This window comes from Asterias rubens, chromosome 2 (assembly GCF_902459465.1).
Source record: "Asterias rubens chromosome 2, eAstRub1.3, whole genome shotgun sequence".
NCBI classification, from domain to species: Eukaryota; Metazoa; Echinodermata; class Asteroidea; order Forcipulatida; family Asteriidae; genus Asterias; species Asterias rubens.
The window spans coordinates 10,850,103-10,869,557 of record NC_047063.1 but is presented as its reverse complement, the minus strand read 5'-3'; the positions used below and the strand labels follow the sequence as shown (position 1 = coordinate 10,869,557).

At 37.0% G+C, this 19,455-nt stretch overlaps 1 protein-coding gene across 3 annotated transcripts in view; it reads right to left on the bottom strand.

The window, feature by feature from the left end:
* The window catches only part of LOC117306762 (protein kinase C delta type-like), an 80,450-nt gene that overhangs the window by 17,615 nt on the left and 43,380 nt on the right, over nucleotides 1-19,455 (bottom strand). For 2 of the 3 annotated variants that reach the window (XM_033791258.1, XM_033791257.1), the window contains 7 exons: nucleotides 17,648-17,855; nucleotides 16,456-16,490; nucleotides 15,987-16,072; nucleotides 12,226-12,355; nucleotides 10,678-10,775; nucleotides 5,256-5,335; nucleotides 2,962-2,982 (listed from right to left, as the gene is read on the bottom strand). In XM_033791258.1, the coding sequence (XP_033647149.1) occupies nucleotides 2,962-2,982; nucleotides 5,256-5,335; nucleotides 10,678-10,775; nucleotides 12,226-12,355; nucleotides 15,987-16,072; nucleotides 16,456-16,490; nucleotides 17,648-17,855 (658 nt within the window). The remainder of the gene's footprint in view (nucleotides 1-2,961; nucleotides 2,983-5,255; nucleotides 5,336-10,677; nucleotides 10,776-12,225; nucleotides 12,356-15,986; nucleotides 16,073-16,455; nucleotides 16,491-17,647; nucleotides 17,856-19,455) is intronic. The other variant, XM_033791259.1, reaches the window with a different exon arrangement.

Genomic DNA, 19,455 nt, shown 5'->3' with positions numbered 1-19,455 from the left:
TTGCAATAATGGTGTTTCCACCTGTTTGTGTAATCAATGGAGTTAAAGATTACAAGGAGCTTTTAGGAACAGTGTCAATATCGCTAGAGAAGTAGACCAAAGAGCAGGATATCTTTACTTGTGACAACAAAATAACGGCTGATTTTTTCTTCACCAGACCAACACAATAAGTTTGAATTCAAATAAAAAATCTGAAATATCTTAACCCTGTCAGGAGTAGGAGGTGATTCTATGCATTGTGCAATGTTAGTTTAGTGGCTGACAATCATTTCTTAATCTCCTCTGTTTTTGACGAGTGATGATCCTTAACTATTAATTGAGTTTAAACAATTTTTTTTACTAGAGTGGGCCTCACACCAACGACCTCCGGATTAACGAGCCAGCATTCTACCAACTGAGCTATCTAGCCCTACGTAGCGGTTTCCCTATTTTTTTTCAATATCCCTTATTGTCCCTGGGTACACCGCAGTTAACGATCGTATTGCTTCTGACTGGCACCCCAGAACAAAAGTATGGACAAAATAGGGAAACCTTCAACATAGGGCTAGAAAGCTCAGATGCTAGAGCGTTGGCACATTAATCCTGAGGTCTTTGGTTCGAGTTCTACTCTATTATATTGTTCTTTGCTCAACCCTAAATCATTTAAAATTTACCAAGTCAGTTACTTTTTTGGTTGGTAATAAATGATTCTTAAAGCCATTGGACACTTTCAGTAAACAGTATTGTCCAAGGCCCACACTTCGTGTATCACAACTTCTATAGAAAATAACGAACCTGTGAAAATTTAGGCTCAATTGGTCATCGGAGTCGGGAGGAAAAAAACCCGGGAAAACCCACCCTTGTTTCCGCACGTTTTGCCGAGTCATGACATGTGTTTAAAATAAATCTGTAATACTGAGAATTGATATTGTTTTAATGTTTACTCAAAAAGTAAAGCATTTCATGGAAAAATATTTCAAGAGAAGTCTTTCACCATTACCTTCTGTAGACCCTGTAAGTTATTTGTAAATCTGTGAACTTTTAATTTTTGTTCTGTTCCGAAAGTGTCCAATGGCTTTAAACAAATCTGATTCCACATTTTCATTCTCAATTAGGAGTGAGGAAGTACATGTACAATGGAGTATGTGATGCAAAACTTTTAGACTAAACTAAACAAAAAGCGTTTTACTTTCAGAACCATTATTGAGAACGGATATCTCATTGGTTTTTTTTTCATTCTTTCACGTCTGTGATAACACAACAAGTTCAACATATCTTGTCATGAAAATCCTTCAGAAAACCAGATGTCTGTTATCCAAGCACAAAGTAACCATGGAAATGCCCATGACATTCTGAGAAACGATTCATACACAATCGTCTGCCCTTGTTATTAAATCCATGCCTATACCTTATGAGGTGGAATTTGAAAATACTTTCAGATTGGAGCAGTATACCACCAAGCATGAATACAGAGTAGCAGACAGGGTGTTTGCTTACGTGCCTTCTGAATCATCTATCATTCTCAGTCCGTAATCTGTACCACAATAGACCTTTATCACGGTGTGGCCATCTTGATTTTTCTCCATTCCAACTCATTGTAAACCAAACTGAGGCTGGACGAAATAATAGTCTGGTGTCATGTTTGGGCAATGAATGTTAGCATTCATTACTATTAGTGTTATGGAAACAGGGAACATGACCAAGATGGTAAACGGCGTGATAAAGGTCTATTACACTACATTGCAATCATCACAATGGTAGACATAACATTCTTTACAAATCTACCAACTGAAGGACTACACACAGCAATCCATATAACAACATGCATACATATACTGAGACACTTGTACAGAGATAAATGCGCAATAAATGGCGTCAATCGGCCATCTTGAAACACACAGTCATGCCCTTTGCGAGAGAACGGCGCACACCAGGCACACAGCTCATTGCAGGAACGGCGCGCACGCGCACCGGGCACACACAACTCATTGCACGATTGGTTAGTGAAAATTGCGGCTGCGTTACTTTTTTGCGCCTGCAAGCCAAAATGCAGTTTGCCCGTAAAGATGGTGTCTATTGGCAAGTATCTATTGAAAAATGTGAACATTAAATTGGGTTTGCTATAGGCTAACTAAGCCTAGCAGAACTCTTTGATGGAGCTGTCAAAGGCTCACCGTGCATCTTACCTGCAAGAAGCCACTAATTTTACCTATGAACATTCCATTATGCTGGGGCCTGGATGTCAAATATTATTCTTTAATCTGTGATTTCTGTGAATGCATTCAGCTATCAACATTCAAGTTCATCGAACTTTAAAGGCAGTGGACACTATTGGTAATTACTCAAAATAATTATTAGCATAAAACCTTTCTTGGTGACAAGTAATGGGGAGAGGTTGGTGGTATTTTGAGAAATAACCGAATTTGTCCAGGGGTGGATTTCACAAAGGTAGTCCTAACTTAGGACTAGTCCTAGGCAATGCTAAGAGATAGGACTGATCCTAAGTTAGGACAGTCCTAACTTAGGACCAGTCCTATCTCTTAGCATTGCACTTAGGACCAGTCCTATCTCTTAGCATTGTTAGGACTACCTTTGTGAAATCCACCCCTGTGTCTTTAATGTAGTGTGTTAGATTATTATTCTAAAACAAATGAGAGTATAACAATGAAGTGTTGACATCCAAACTACAGCGCTCCCAAAACATTTTCAAACTTGTAACATTGAGGATGAATCTACACCTTTGAAGAAGTAAGATTGAATTAATAGAAAGAACAGTTTTCTGCCCACGAAACATGGCTCGATATCCAGGGTATCATTGCCCATTTTACATGAGAGTGAAAGTCCTTTCGGGCTTCAAGCAAACCCATTTTTAATGCATAGTATACATTCTGCGCAATTGCTCTATACAATGACATGAAACTGACAAACACAACTTGCAAAGTCACTGACTGGTACAAGATTGACTGTTTTTCCAGCACTTACGCTTTCTTTCCTATAAGTATACTGAGAGAAGCGAACAAATCATAGGGTAGTTATTCAAATCTTGGGGTAATTAATGATGATTCAAATTATGGGATAATAGTTATTTGAATCATGAGGTAAAGATGATTTCAATTATTGGATAACAATAGGTAAAATCATGGAATAATGATTTGAATCATGCGATAAAGATGGTTCAAATCTTGGGATAATAATGGTTCAGATCATGGGATAATAATGATTCAAATTATGGAATAGAGATTCAAAACATAGGATAATGTGTACCTTTTGTATTATTATTTCCTGCTTTAATTTTCCCGTTTGCTTACTTATCATTTATATATTTTTTTGTGAACGGTTAGAAACTACTTTTTAGTATAAAGCGCTATATAAATGTAATCATTATAATTATTATTATTATAATAGTTAATAGTTATTCAAATCATGAGATATCAATGTTGAGTCAAATCACGGGATAATTATCATTAAAATCATGGGATATTGATTCAGATAATGGGATAATAATGATTCAAGTCATGGGATAATAATGATTCAAATCATGGAATAATAATGATTCAAATCAGGGGATAATATTGATTCAAATCATGGAATAATAATGATTCAAATCAGGGGATAATAATGATTCAAATCAGGGGATAATAATGATTCAAATCATGGGATAATAATGATTCAAATCATGGAATAATAATGATTCAAATCAGGGGATAATAATGATTCAAATCATGGAATAATAATGATTCAAATCATGGGATAATAATGATTCAAATCATGGAATAATAATGATTCAAATCAGGGGATAATAATGATTCAAATCAGTGGATAATAATGATTCAAGGGACCCAAATCACCAATATGGTTGCGTTGGTAAAATGATACATTTCAGAAACGTACAATGCGCATAGAAGGAAGGGTCCGTGGCAATGCGCACAGAGTACTTCCCAAAGCACTGGGCAAGCCATCTGTTGTCTTAACCAAGGGGGAATATCTAGGTGTTTATAAAAAGACCCCAGGTCTTGTGTACTTGGCAGACGCTAAGATCACATCTATAGAAATCCACCAGGACTGCCTCATAAATGCAAATGCAGGTTTTCAATATGCACGTCAAATTGGTGGCCGTTCCCTGCAGAGGATTATTGATGGCCGTCTCCTTTGTACGTGGGGAAGATCAAATAAAAAAAGTGTTCAATTCAATTCCTTTTTTTTATTCTTTCTCGCAAACTTTGGGAGGTGGCGATGGGGGAGTTATATTCATATCGACTGACAAGGAAGATTTCAAGGAAATTTTAAAGGTAATGTTTAGCAAGTTCAAGTGAAAGACAGTGAATACACTCACTGATAACTCTCACGTTTGGATGGATATGCGGGGACATGATAGGCTTTACAAAAGAAAAACTGAACTGTGAGCTCAAAGCATAAAAGCTTGATAGAGTTCGCAAGTCTGGTTACATTCATTTATCTTTGGTTTTAAAACGCTTAATCTGCTGTCTGGGGCATTCTATAAGGTTTTATATTTATGTCATAAAAACAGAGAAATCACATCCCGAATATGATTTAACCAAAAATCAGTGAAGTTGGTTAAATCGTGCCTAATGAGGGCGCACTGTAGCCGTTTACAACTGGGCACAGTACACTGTCCAGTATCGATCACCGACGTCTTGGGTGTCTTCTGACATCACCAACGTCTTGGGTGTCTTCTGACATCACCAACGTCTTGGGTGTCTTCTGGCACATACCCCAAACAGGTACTGTTTTTTTTTTTTTTTTTTTTTTTTTTTTTTTTTTTTTTTTCCCCCCCACAAAGATATCGGACAACTGAAATGTTCATTTTAATACTTACTCGGCAACCTCGGTAGTCTAGTTGGTAAGACACTGCTCTAGAATTGCAAGGGTCGTGGATTCGAATCCCACCCGAGTAACATGCCTGTGATATTTTTTCACAGGACTCGGGAAAGTACTGAGTATACAGTGCTAACACACATCGGTGTATGGGTAAAAACCAAAATTAATATTCTTTATCCCCGATGCAAATTTAACATCTATTATATCGTTGCGGTACCCGCTGCCAAAACATAGGATTCGAACTGCCTCTAGCTGCCGGGCAACCTCGGTAGTCTAGTTGGTAAGACACTGCTCTAGAATTGCAAGGGTCGTGGGTTCGAATCCCACCCGAGTAACATGCCTGTGATATTTTTTCACAGGACTCGGGAAAGTACTGAGTATACAGTGCTAACACACATCGGTGTATGGGTAAAAACCAAAATTAATATAATACTTACTCATCGTCATCGTCTGAATCTTCAGCAGAGGTAGCACTCTTCAGCTCAGGAGGGGTCCTATCTGCTTTACGTTTCTTCTCCTGCGACAAACAAACAAACAAATAATAAAAGTAAATGGTTCGGAGAGATTTGAGAAATCCAAAAACCAATCACGTACAGTTATTCCTTTAATAGACTGTACAAGTATATAGCACATAGAAATGTAAATGGGGGACCCAAGGTTCCAAACAGCATTTGAATATGTTCAAGCCTTGCAGTCTATTCCTCTATCTCAAAAATTACCAGAGAAACATGACTTAAAAAGACCATGATAAGTTATAAGTTTATTTCTAGACCTATTCTCCGTTTTTTTTTTTGTTTTTTTTTCCAAGGTTTATAAAATCTTTTGTTTGAATCCTCCACAAACCGAGTCTTTATTAATACAGTGCTGGCCATAAAAAAGAAAGGAAAAAGGAATTTTTTAAAGCGTAAAGCGAATTCGCTATGAAATTTATTGTGTAAAACTCTGTCATCCTCATGGAAATTGTCTTTTTGAAAAGGAACCCTGTCTAGTTTCGTAGCATTATTTTAGTTTTTGCAATGTTTAATCATACATCCATTTTCATCTATTGCTATAGTGCCATGAGTAATGTATTTAAGAATGTGCGCTTTATAAATCCATAAATCATTATTAATCTTTTCTGGCCTAAATTAAGTATGTGCAAAACATTTTGAGAAATAGGCATTCTAATACAATATTTTCAAAGAAAGGAAGACAAAAAATTTAATAAGAGACTATTGGAATAAATGTGTGCCTCAAATAACCAACAATGCTGGATGTATCAAAACACCTGCACCTAAATACAACAGTATTGGAATGAATGTTCACTTCAAACCAACAAAATTGTGATTCCTTTAAAGAACCCCCCAAATGAATTAAATTCAACGCCGGTTGACGTGACTGCGGTGCTTGCATTGATTGTTATGCAGTTGATCAAGCAAAGGAGAGAAATAGGTCCCGGTGGATTCCTTCAAAGATAAGATGCAAACGGTCCCCCCCCCCCTCAAAAGCCAAACATGTAACCAAATATCAATAGAAAACCAAGCGACTGATTCAATCGCCCCTCGGTAAATTCTTCAACCTAAACTTCAAAGGGATCCTAGAACCATTTTTCCTGTGAAATATTCCTCCCCCCCCCCACCCCTGAAATGAAGTCTTATTCGCGATAACTGTATCTGAAATGAAAATCTAACAGCTAATTTTGGTTGTTACAACCAAATTAAGGAAAATGTGTTCACATGGTGAAAATTTTGCACAGTCTCTCACTATTGTCTTTTACATCAATGATTTTTGTATGAGTATAAATTCATATTCGAAAAAACTGTATCCCAAACCCTTACAACAAAAAATATATAAAACATTTTTTTTTTTTTTTTTTTTACGCCACCGCTTATTTTGGCTGTTACAACCAAAATTAAGGACAATGTGTTCACATGGTGAAAATTGTGCAAAGTCTTTCACTATTGTCTTTTACATCAATGATTTTTGCACGAGTATAAATTAATTCCCCAAAACCGTCCAGTGAAAATATGGTTATCGTGTTGATTAAGCACGATGGACAAATAATAATGTTGGTAATTATACATGCTTGGTTGGATTGCTGCCTTTGATGTATTTTTTTTTTTGCGTATTTAAAGACACAGAGACCAGTCTTCTCACTTGGTGTATCTCAACATATGCACAAAATAACAAACCTGTGAAAATTTGAACTCAATTGGTCGTCGAAGTTGCGAGATAATATTGGAAGAAAACCACCCTTGTCACACAAAGTTGTGTGTTTTCAGATGCCTGATTTCGGGACCTCAAAATCTAACTCTGGGGTCTCAAAATCAAATTTGTGGAAAATTACTTCTTTCTCGTAAACTACGTTACTTCAGAGGGCAGCCGTTTCTCACAATGTTTTATACTTTCAAAACAGCTCTCCATTGCTTGTTACCAAGTAAGTTTTTATGCTGACAACTATTTTGATTAATTACGGATAGTGTCCACTGCCTTTAAATGCTTGAGTGTTTCAGAGTGAATTATGACTCTGGAGGATTGGACTGAATTGGATTGAACTTTATAATCAGTGAGCTTTCAGATTAAAACTCACCATTTTGTTTTTCTCATCTGATTACCAATCCTTCATTCTACCTTTATTTGCAAGTATATTGTATTATACTTACAAATAAAACTACATTTGTACCCAAGTATTGTAAATGTTTGAGATAATGCAGGAGCAGTACCCAACTCTTTGGAATATCTTAAAATGTTTCTCCATTATTTGTTCTGAATGTAATTTGATTATCAGTAGCTTGCTAATGTATTTCTGAATACATAGTGGAGATTTGTACAACTGAAAGTTTGAAGATGCTATATTTAATTTTGGCACGAAAATTGCTACTAAATGTTTACATAAATTGTTTGTATATAATGTCACATGTACTTTGGGTGCTGGCATATGCACGAATTGTGTATGTTTGTCGTCTTGAAACATCAAAGTATGTCATAAAACATTCAACAATTTTTTTTTTTTGTGGTCCAATATGTTCCCCTTTTTTCAATTAATGTTAAAATAATTTGTCATTGCACTCATCTAACCATAAAAAAAACCCAGCTTAACCCCCCCCCAAAAAAAAAAAAAACCCACAAAGTTTTAAATGAAAATAAATAAATTCAGTTTATAACCACAACTTTGTATGCATTTCTTATTTCATAAAAGCCCTTAAAGGCAGTGGACACTATTGGTAATTACTCAAAATAATTATCAGCATAAAAACTCATTTGGTAACAAGTAATGGGGAGAGGTTGATAGTATAAAACATTGTGAGAAACAGCTCCCTCTGAAGTGACGTAGTTTTTGAGAAAGAAGTAATTTTCCCTGAATTTGATTTCGAGACCTCAAGTTTAGAATTTGAGGTCTCGCAAATCAAGCATCTGAAACCACACAACTTCGTGTGACTAGGGTGTTTTTTCGTTCGTAGTTATCTCGCAACTCCGACGACCAATCGAGCTCAAATTTTCACAGGTTTGTTACTTTATGCATATGTTGAGATAGACCAAGTGAGAAGACAGGTCCTAGACAATTACCAATAGTGTCCAACGTCTTTAAAGCCCTGTCATTTATAATTTTAATTAAAAAAATACTCTCAAAAGAGAGAAAAACACACAAACAATTTCACAAATGGATGATCAGAGCAGAGCATGTAATCAAATGAGCATTATAATTCTAAAGTTCATTCCTGGTCAAAGCTTGATGTAAGTAAACATACTTTTTAAAACAACTCATTTGAAAGTAATTTGATTGAAAAGTGAGTTGAACAGAATGCACTGATTATGAAACCCCTCCATCCCCCCCCCCCCCACAACCCCCGCCCCCATAAATAACTAAAAAGCAATTAATAAAACCAAAGAGAATGATAACAGGTGAGTTCATGTCCCTTAGGGGCAAGGCAGTAAGTATTTTATAGGATTTGAGGCATTGCATGGTGAGGTATCAATATTTATTTAGTTTGTGTGTATCTACTTGCCAGGTAGAGTTTGTTCTCAGAGAACTGTCTTGCTTTATTCTACTACCGCGAAGTAGATGTTCGGGAGACTTCTCAGTTCTGAAAAGAACTGCCCTGCTTTTTTAACTATCACTCGGGCGGATGGAATAGAAAATAGGCAGTGACATCTACTTTAGCTTATATACTCGTGATTAACTGTACTACTGCGGAGTCAGTTCTTAAATTGGTTTCAACGTTTCGCCTAGCTTGCTCTAGTCATCTTCAGGCAGTAGTTTGTCTCATATTTTGTTACTAACTCTTCTATGATGCAACACCTACAAATGAATGATACAGTAAGCTTGCATAGTGTTTATTAGATTTTTTATTGTTTTTGCAAGTGTTAACCCTTTCGTGATGTTGTTTTGGGGTGTGTTTGAGTAGTTTTCCTAACCCACCACTCCTCGAGGCAGCCCTGGTTCCCCATGCCAATTGAGTAGCTTTAGTTATTAAAAAGGCATCTGCTTCACTTTTGTTCCTACCATGCTGGTTCCATTTTCATTTGCTCTGTTACTAAGTTTAAATAATCCAGTTTGTGGCCAATTAATTACCGGTAATCATTGACATATCTGTATCATTACCCTGAGTCAGAATGAAATAAATGTTGTTGTTTAGTGGCTGATGGAGGGGGGAGGGGGGTAGGGGGAACAGATCTTTGAAATTTCAATTATGAGTGTGAATGCGTAACCTTGTTCGGCGAGTGTGAGAAAAAAACCCACTACTTAAAATTGAAGTGGAGCTCAACAAATTTGGGAAACCAGAATTGTTATTCAAAGCAGGAAATGAAGTCCCAATGTGGCATTCCCTTCCTTTGATCATTCCGCAAATCGATTCCTGCAATCAGGTTACTGCATTTGAGCCGTCAGAGTGAAGTACCTACGTGCTTGAAATTAAACATCACGGACAGTCAGACTTGATAATAAAAAATTGTGTTTTAATTTCTCTTTTGAGACCATAATGTGTGAAGTTTCGTTCGGAGGAACGCAAAAAGCTCTCCTCAATAATTCAAGGACATTAGTTTAAAGCTCTCCCTGTATTTCTTATAACAAAGGTTACTTTTTCTCCCGATAATCACCAGTGCTGTCATGTCTACATGTGATTAACCTACATTGGTTTGACCTTCTTATGCATCATAGACTGTATCCGAATTGGCTACAGCTATGGCTTCAACTGTTGCTAATGGTGTTGCTATACTGCAATGCATAACGACGCAGCAATAAAGGCGTAGCCGCAGCCACTTATTCAAACAGGGCCTGAATATAATTTATTTGAATTTTGTAATGACTGTCTGTTCTTCAACCATTTTTATGTATATTGATGTATTGAAACATTTTATCCTAACATTTAGCTGGTCCAGATTTTGCATGCCTTTTGTAGAATTTCAAAATTTGGTAGACATGTCTTTTTACTTTTGTTATATAAACATGTCATTTTAGCATTGCTATGTAATGCTACCGACAATGTGTTGTGTTTTAAACCGAAATAAATAAATAAATAAATAAATAAATAAATAAACAAATACATAAATGAAAGGTTTATGTAACTAAACTGAGGTTGAAAGGATATAATAGTCTGGTCCCTTTGTGGTAAAATGAGAATCAGTATTATTATTGATCAGGTTTGGCTAATACAAACCAGGAACATGACCAAACGGTGAGAGTATAGCCCATATTTTTAAACTAGGGCTTCGGCTTTGGAATTGGCTCAGGCTAGTTTGGCACCGCGGTTGTTTTAACAATATTGCGCGTGCTTTGCGTACGCGCCCAGGGCTTCAGACGAGAAGACGGAGCCTGAATCCGAATCCAAAGCCGAAGCTGTTGTTTCGAAAAGATCCTATGTATAAATGTATGTTGCTTACCTCTACTTCCTGTAAAGCGATTGATAGGAGCTGCTGGTTGATACCACACAGGTTAGGTACGTGCTTCTTACACTTGTGGTGAACATTCACATTGCATGCTGAAATAGTTACAAAATAATCAACAAAACATAATTAATTTCAGATGGTGACATAGGGTGTCGTGGTCGAGCAGATAAGAGCATCGAACTCTAGCTCTGGTGATTCTGTTCAGCGGAGTGTGGGTTCGAATCCCGGTTGTGACACTTTTGTCCCTCAGCAAGACACTTCACTGTAATTGCTTCTCTCCACCCAGGGGTAAATGGGTACCTGTGAGGGCAGAGTTGGTTCTGGAGATTGATGAGCTTTGATTGCGCTACATATTTGGCGGCACAGGCTGTATACTCCCAGGGAGCTGAGATGGTTTAAGGAATGATTTAAGGCCCAGTGACCAGGGGTAATAATGTGAAGCGCCATGAGTGTCACTGCGTGACAGACCTGACTGCTTTATAAGAAGCCACTATTATTATTTTATAGGAAATCAAGCTTAATTGACTGTAGTTTTACAGCGTGAGACCATAGTTTTACCGCAATATTCCTTGTATCACAATTATAGTTTTATCTTATTTTGATATGGTGTTTGCTTAAATCACCGTCCAAATAAATAATGCTTGTTTTCGCATCACAAGTAGTTGGTTGATATACGCCCTCAAGCAGTCAAAAATGCGGTGAATTGATCTTTCTTATTTCATTCTTGCCTAAAGGGGAAGTACATCAATGTTTGAGTGAAATCAAGGACAACATATGTTTACTTTTCTCAAATGTTATTTCCTCAACATTAACAGTAGTTTATTGGGTACTCCGTAAGCAGCAATCATTAATGTTTTATTTGGTTATAATTAGATTATTGCGTGGTGCTGAATAACCATGTAAAGCCTGGTTCATTCTTCCTGCAAATGTAAAGGTTTTTTGTGACACATTGATTAAGTACGTGCTGTTTTTCCAATTGTGACGCAAGAGAATTTGCTTCGCACAAAGCATTTGCAGGAAGTATGAACCGGGCTTAACACCGTAAGCAGCAATCATTAATGTTTTATTTGGTTATAATTAGATTATTGCGTGGTGATGAATAACCATGTAAAGCCTGGTTCATTCTTCCTGCAAATGTAAAGATTTTTTGTGACACATTGATTAAGTACGTGCTGTTTTTCCAATTGTGACGCAAGAGAATTTGCTTCGCACAAAGCATTTGCAGGAAGTATGAACCGGGCTTAACACCCTTTTCAGACAGGCACTCCAGAGTCACGCCAAACCAAATAGATTAGGAGCAACTCTAGGTTGATCCAAACAAATTTTGGGTTCAGAAAGGCGAACTTGACATGCTTGGCTCATGACAAGTTCGACGCCTGAAACCAAGGCGCTCCAGAGTCATTCCGACTTCAAGCGCGTCCAGTCACTCCTAACTGTTTCAGACGTCAAACTTTTCATGTACTAATTTCAGAATTTGGTTCGGCAGAACTCCGGAGCGCCTTTCTGAGACGGGTGTTAGATAGAGAGAAAGTAACAAAGTACCTTCGCATTTGACGCCCTGTCGGATGAGGCCATAGAGCATTGTTCCACAGTGATCACAGAATGTAGGACTACGATATGAGAACACCTTAAAGCGATGCGGCATATCAATCTTAAATCGCTTCTTCAAAATCTACAAGACATCACCAGAAGAAGAAGAATTACTCATACAAACATTGATAATCATATCGAAAGAAAACCTAAAGACACTTTTAAAAACAATAAGAGTATTTTACAAACACCTCGTCAGGCAAATATAATTTTGGTTTTTGGAAGTATTCGATTGTTTTAATCCTATATAAATGTAGATTATACGCAATAAAACTGACCCGTGAAAACTTTATATCAGGTGGCAGCGTTTTTGAAAATCTGGAGCAACTATGTACATGCAGGATGAATACTCCATAATTGGAATACACAATATGAGAAACGTTTTATGCAGAAACCTTTTTTCCTTTCTTTCAGATTGACATGTTTTTAAATCTCTCTCTTAAACAACATTCCTTTGATGGGAATTGTTTCTCAAAATGTTATACATTATCAACAGCTGCAGTGCTTCGTACCAAGTAAGTTTTTATGTACACTACAAAAACAACACAATCCTTTCGAAGTACAGGGAAAGTGAAGATCATTCCCTAAACCTATTTAAGAATTTAGCCTTGAGAAATTCCATTAATAAAATCACAATCTCATTTCATGCACAAATCAATGGGAAGACGCACAAAGATCTGTGTTAACTTCCGTAACTGGATTCTTGTGAAAGAAACTGACTTCCTGAAATGAAATTCCATTCCCAAATGAAGGCATATTGAATTCAAAAGTGGCACTCACAAGATGGGAGTAGACGGTACAAATGAAATGTCAAATGTCCTGTGAATAGTTCGTAAGGAAGATATAGTACCTTAAACAATGGCCGGAACACTTAGCTAAAATATAAACCTCCAAAAGACAGCCTTGCAACTTAAAAGAAAAACATTCAACAAAAACGGACGCTTTCATTTGCAGGGGGAGAAAAAAAAAACCTATTGAGTTAAAGATCGACGTCAATCTCTTGAGATGTTTTTGTTTTACTTAACAAAACCTTTTTGTTAAGAAAACATCAGCACAACTGCCTCATGGCTCCTACATTATTTTCCAGTGCTTTTAAATAAACCGCTTTCAAGTACTGTCAAGCAGTCTGTTTAGTGCCTACTTTTTTAAAATATAGTGTTTAGTTTATAAAAGATATCAAATAATAAACCACAAGGGAAACTAATAGTTAATTTCAAATGATTTAGGGTTGGACAAATACAAAATGACTAAGGTGGGATTTGAACCGACAACCTGGCAGTCACTTCCCAGGTGTGATCCTTAGGTAGATAAGTTGGTGGAGCTCAATCGGTCATCAAAGTTACGAGATAATAATGAAAGAAAAAACACCCTTTTCACACGAACTTGCGTGCGTTTAGATGGTTGATTTCGTGACCTCAAGTTCTAAATCTGAGGCCCCAAAATCAAATTCGTGGAAAATTACTTCTTTCTCGATTTGATGGCACTTCAGAGGGTGCCGTTTCTCACAATGTTTTATACCACCAACCTCTCCCCATTACTCGTCACCAAGAAAGGTTTTCTGCTAATAATTGTTTTTAGTAATTACCAATAGTGTCCACTGCCTTTAAACCTTCAGGAAAGACTCTGCTAGGGTCGAAACCTCAGGCCACCAACAAATTTTTTGATTTTTATTTTTTACAGCACAGGTCTTGATACAACAGAGAGCTGCGCCAATCCAATCCAATCTCGCCTTCTCTCTCTCTCTCATGAGATTTGTCCACACAGACGACAATGAGATTGTTTGTTCAGTAAGAAGCTGAGATTAATCAGAGGTGGGGAGACCCAGAAATTCAATTTGGCTTTTGTCTGATGATGTGTTTTACTATCATCTGGGCCCAATTTCATAGAGCTGCTAAGCACAAAAATTTGCTAAGCATGAAATATCTTCCTTGATAAAAACAAGATTACCATCAAAATTCCCACGAGATTTTCAGGATATAAGCAAACAACAGCTAAATACCAGTAACAAGCAATATGCAACAAATGGAAATTTGATTTGTAATCCTGTTTTTATCAAGGAAGAAATTTCATGCTACGCAAATTTTTGTGCTTAGCAGCTCTATGAAATTGGGCCCTGGAGGCAATACTTTGACATGCCCAGTAGCGTTCACGGACACACAAAGTGAATGAGTGTCTATTTTCGTCTCTGTTGCTCAAATGAATGCCTATTTCATGTGCTGTGTAAGTTCAAAGGTGAAATAATGCATAGAAAATCGGTGAGAGGGCGTAACTTGTTACTTTTTTTTATATACACAGTCAGTGTGGTTTATTACTCGTTACTTTTTCATTATTTTTTCAATAAGTATTTACAAACACATATGTGTACATATCATATCATGTGAATGTGTCATTAAATAATTATTAGCAGAATTGTTTTTGTTAGTAGTAATTGGTTTATGTACTTGCCAGGTAGAGTTTGTTCTTTAGAGAACTGTCTTCTTATATTCTACTACCGCAGAGTAGATTTATCGGATTGTTCGGGAGACTTTTTAGGAAAGAACTGTCCTGCTTTTTAACCTGGGCGGAAGGTATAGAAAATTGGCTCGGACTCCTACTTTAGCTGATAGGATCGTCATTAACTGCACTACCGTGGAGTGAGTTCTTTAAATCTCAACGTTTCGTCTAGCTTGCTCCAGTCATCGTCAGATCGTACCTGCAAGTTTCCTCTTTATTTATAGTTTCTTCCTAATGCTTCATGTATGTTGTCAAATCTTGGTTCACTCTAGACATGTCACCATTCTCTGATACACCTTAGGGGAAACACAGTTTCTAATCCAGGGCTGGCATCACAATGACATCTAGCCTTCTATATTTTTTTCCCCTTATTTCGTTTCCCGTACCTCCATCTAAAAATGAAATCTATATTAAAATTTGTAAAACAAATCTTTTAAAATAAAAGAGAACAAGGGGTGTCCCCTCATCATGAGAGAATTTGACAGCGGTTTTTTCCCCCTTTTTTTTCCCCCTCTCCATTTTTAATTCCAGAAGTGCTTGATGCCGTCGTCTAAATGTCAAACGTCCTGATTATAAAATTGTCATGGCTTTGAGGCTAAAAAAAAATCAAAAAAAAATCAGGGTAGTATTATTTTGCTCTTTATTTGTATTCCTTTCGTTCAGGGCAGGTTTTCCGAGGGATGTGATATTTACATTCTAAGGGCCTTCAGAAGGGGGGGGGGGGTGAGAGTAAAGAGGGGGGGGGGATATAATAACAGTACGGAGTGTCACCATTAAATCATATTTTTGATTTCAATGTCCTGAGGAGCATTTCTAGTGATTTGTGCCAATGCAGGAATGACATGATCACAGTATGATGTCGGTTAACAAATAGTCCGTTACCGTAACAAATGTCATCTAAAAAGAGAACTGCTATTGCGTAACTCATTCATCTTTAGAACCACTCACCTACCTCTTTGTGCTGACTTTGTTTGTAAATTAAAGACTGATCGCTTTTTGCTGCTACTAAAAAGATTCCATGGGTTTTCCCCATTGGGGTTTTAAAACCTCCCACATCCAAAACCAAACTTGTTGTCATTGTCCCCAATTCAACATGTGACTGGTGCTGATTGCGAGGTTATATTATGTGTAATGAAATAAAGTAATAATTGTCTACTCAAGATCTAAGAATGTATTTCTCATCACATTTTATACGTCTGAGGGGAAGAAAAAAGTCTCACCTTTGTGTCCATTGTTTCTGTGCCAGCACCAGGACATTTTCCTAGTACTTGGTTGTAGCATCGTTTATGCACTGCCAACTGACACTCTGAATGAAAAGATCATTTATTTGTTTGTTTTTATGCAATTGTAATTATTACCACATACGACACAGAATTCATTGTAGAAATATTGAGCATGTAAAAATGTATTAACCAGTTATGGTCTGTTTTTAAAAGTACAGCTAAAACCGAGACTAAACAATTTTTTTGTGAGATTGTTATACTCATTTCGCAAAAACTACAGCACCTCAGCAGGTAATATTTTAAGGGAAGCTTTCTGTTATCTCTATCTTCAAACTGTTTCAGTTAAATGTAAATCTGTGTTCAATCTCCAAAAGTAACATTTAAAATTGTTATAATATTCAGCAACAGCTGTTGTTTATGTTGTTTAGTTTATTATCTAAAACTTATCCAATATTTGTTTGCTTACCTTTGCATTTGTAACCTTGCTTTCCCATAACACCCCTGGACATTCAAATAAGAGGGGAAGAAAATTCACAGTGTACTTTAATCAGGAAGAGATTTAATCAGGTCAAACTAGGGCATTTGTTTAGTGCACTGACATAGCTCAACCCCAACCTAGTAGCATGTGGATTTTGATGATTTTGTGGATATACTGTGGGTTCGAATCCCGACCAAGTAGCCTGGGATTTTGCAAATATCATGGGTTCAAATCTAATCTATAGCATGTGGATTTCATTTACCCAAAGGCCTCAGCAAGCACTGAGAATACAGTACTTAAAGGCAGTGGACAATATTGGTAATTACTCAAAATAATTATCAGCATAAATCCTCACTTGGTAACAAGTAATGGGGAGAGGTTGATGGTATAAAACATTGTAAGAAACGGCTCCCTCTGAAGTGACGTAGTTTTCGAGAAAGAAGTAATTTTCAACGAATTTGATTTCAAGACCTCAAGTTTAGAATATGAGATCTCAAAATCAAGCATCTGAAAGCACACAAATTCGTGTGACGAGGGTGTTTTTTTTCCTTCTTTCTTTCAAAGTTATCTCGCAACTTCGACGACAAATCAAGCTCAAATTTTCATAGGTTTATTATTTCATGCATATGTTGAGATAAAGCAAGTGAGAAGACTGGTTACCAATAGTGTCCATTGTCTGTTTCTCGATGCAACTATCCTATAAATTAAATGGAGATGTCATTGTTTTTGTTCCCTACAGACCATGTGCACTAACATCACATGTGGCTAAACTCTGCTTCATTTCTGTCGTTTTGAGAGACAAAATTGATCTGTACAACTGTTTGATAAACTTCAATTTGGAGCTTCATATATAATAAACGCGGCAAAAGATGCATAACAGTGCCCAATTTCATAGAGCTGCTTAGGCAGATAAGTTGCTAAGCACAACAAAACTTTGCTTATCAGAATAAGGTTACCAGGCAAACTACTATGTCACGTGTACAATTCTTGGCTGGTATCCTGTTCATTCATGTTTAGCAGAAAACTTTTAAGCAATATTTTCTGCTTAAGCAGCTCTATGAAACTGGGCCCTGTTGTGTCCATTGTGCCACACATTTTTGTTTGTGTTGCGTCAATTCTTAGTTAATAGAAAGGCCTTATAAAAATTGAGCACTGGATCATAAAAATTGAGACCACTCACCAAATGAACTCATTACAGAATGAGCAATAGGTCGGTGTGCGGAAATAATGTGCTAAGAACTTGTGGCCAAGGTGTTCATGTACTTTAGCCTGTCGCATGGCCCCTCGTCGCCTTGTGAGGGCGCCAGAGTTTGTCTTGTCATCATCATCATCATCAAGAAGGGGTTGGTTTAGATTGGGCTTGATCATGCTGGCTTGGTTGGGATCATCTGCAGAACAAGCATAATATTTTAAGAAGTTGACATCAAATTAGGGGAAATTAGACATTCAGATCTGTTTTCAGAAGTGATCATTTCATAAGCATTTTTTAAGGATTCGAGTTTGGGGAAAATTCACAAGACAATAGGGGCCAATTTCATAGAGCTGCTTAAGCAAAAAATTTGCTTAAGCACGAAAATAGCTCGCTTATTTTACACATGTTACCGGCCATACTAATTGAGTGGAGTCTTGGCCGGTAATATGATTTTACTAAGTAAGGATTTTTTTGCTCTATGAAATTGGACCCAGGGCTTGTGGCTCAAAATGTTTACTGTGTCAGAATTGTGTTTGCAAGACCAGAATCAAAATAAGAAAAAAGATTCCTGATCCAATTTAACATGCATTTGAGAAAATCGTTTTTATTTGAACAGGCGCTACGACAGTGAGAGAAGATTGATTTCTCTTGTCTTTATGGGCATTAAGTGTACTTCAACTTTCAATAGAATTGAATATTATTTTATCAGACTCACAGTCTAAATTTGAGGGGAAAAAAATTGTTAAAGATGTGACACAGTAAGTAAGTATATACATGTATATATAAAAAAATAAAATAAAATAAAAATTAAAAAAAAGACAGCAGAGTCTGCTTGTCGTGTCCGATAAATTTGTATATATGTATTTGAATTTTTTATAGTTTTTTTTTTAATTCTTTGAGATATAAAAAAAAAATTAAGGGGTGTCCAAAACAGATAGCACAATAAGCCGTGGAACAACGGAAACAACAATAACATTTCTCAATTGAGTGTTTCTGATAAATGGATTTATCAATGATTTTTGGGGTTGAACAAAGAATTGACTAGAGTGGGATTCGAACCAACGACCTCCGGATTAACGTGCCGGCGCTCTACCAACTGAGCTATATAGCCCTATATTGGCGGTGTCCCTGTTTTGTCAATATCTTTGTTCGGGGGTGCCAGTCAGAAGCCATACAACCGTTAACTGCCGTGTAGCCAGGGATCACACCCAAATTACGATACAACCTGGGAAGCGGCAGCTAGGGGATCACCTAAAGGGGATGCGACTTTTTTGTTTCAGATATCAATATAAACCACAAGGGAAACTGACTGGGTTGTATCGTAATTTGGGTGTGATCCCTGGCTACACGGCAGTTAACGGTTGTATGGCTTCTGACTGGCACCCCCGAACAAAGATATTGACAAAACAGGGACACCGCCAATATAGGGCTATATAGCTCAGTTGGTAGAGCGCCGGCACGTTAATCCGGAGGTCGTTGGTTCGAATCCCACTCTAGTCAATTCTTTGTTCAACCCCAAAAATCATTTACAAATTTACCCAGTCAGTTTCCCTTGTGGTTTATATTGATAAATGGATTCATCCTGACATTTTCCTATTTGTCCCCCAGCAACTAAAAAGCAGAATCAATACTCATGGTATTTTGTACCTTTCTTTGAACTAAAATCTTTCATTACAGAAAACATCTTATGCAAAATGACACCAATGCCATCCACTGTATGTCTGAAGACCTTTCAAGCAAAGAGGTATACCCCCACACCCCGGCGGCCCTTTTCCTACATATTACACTCATCAACG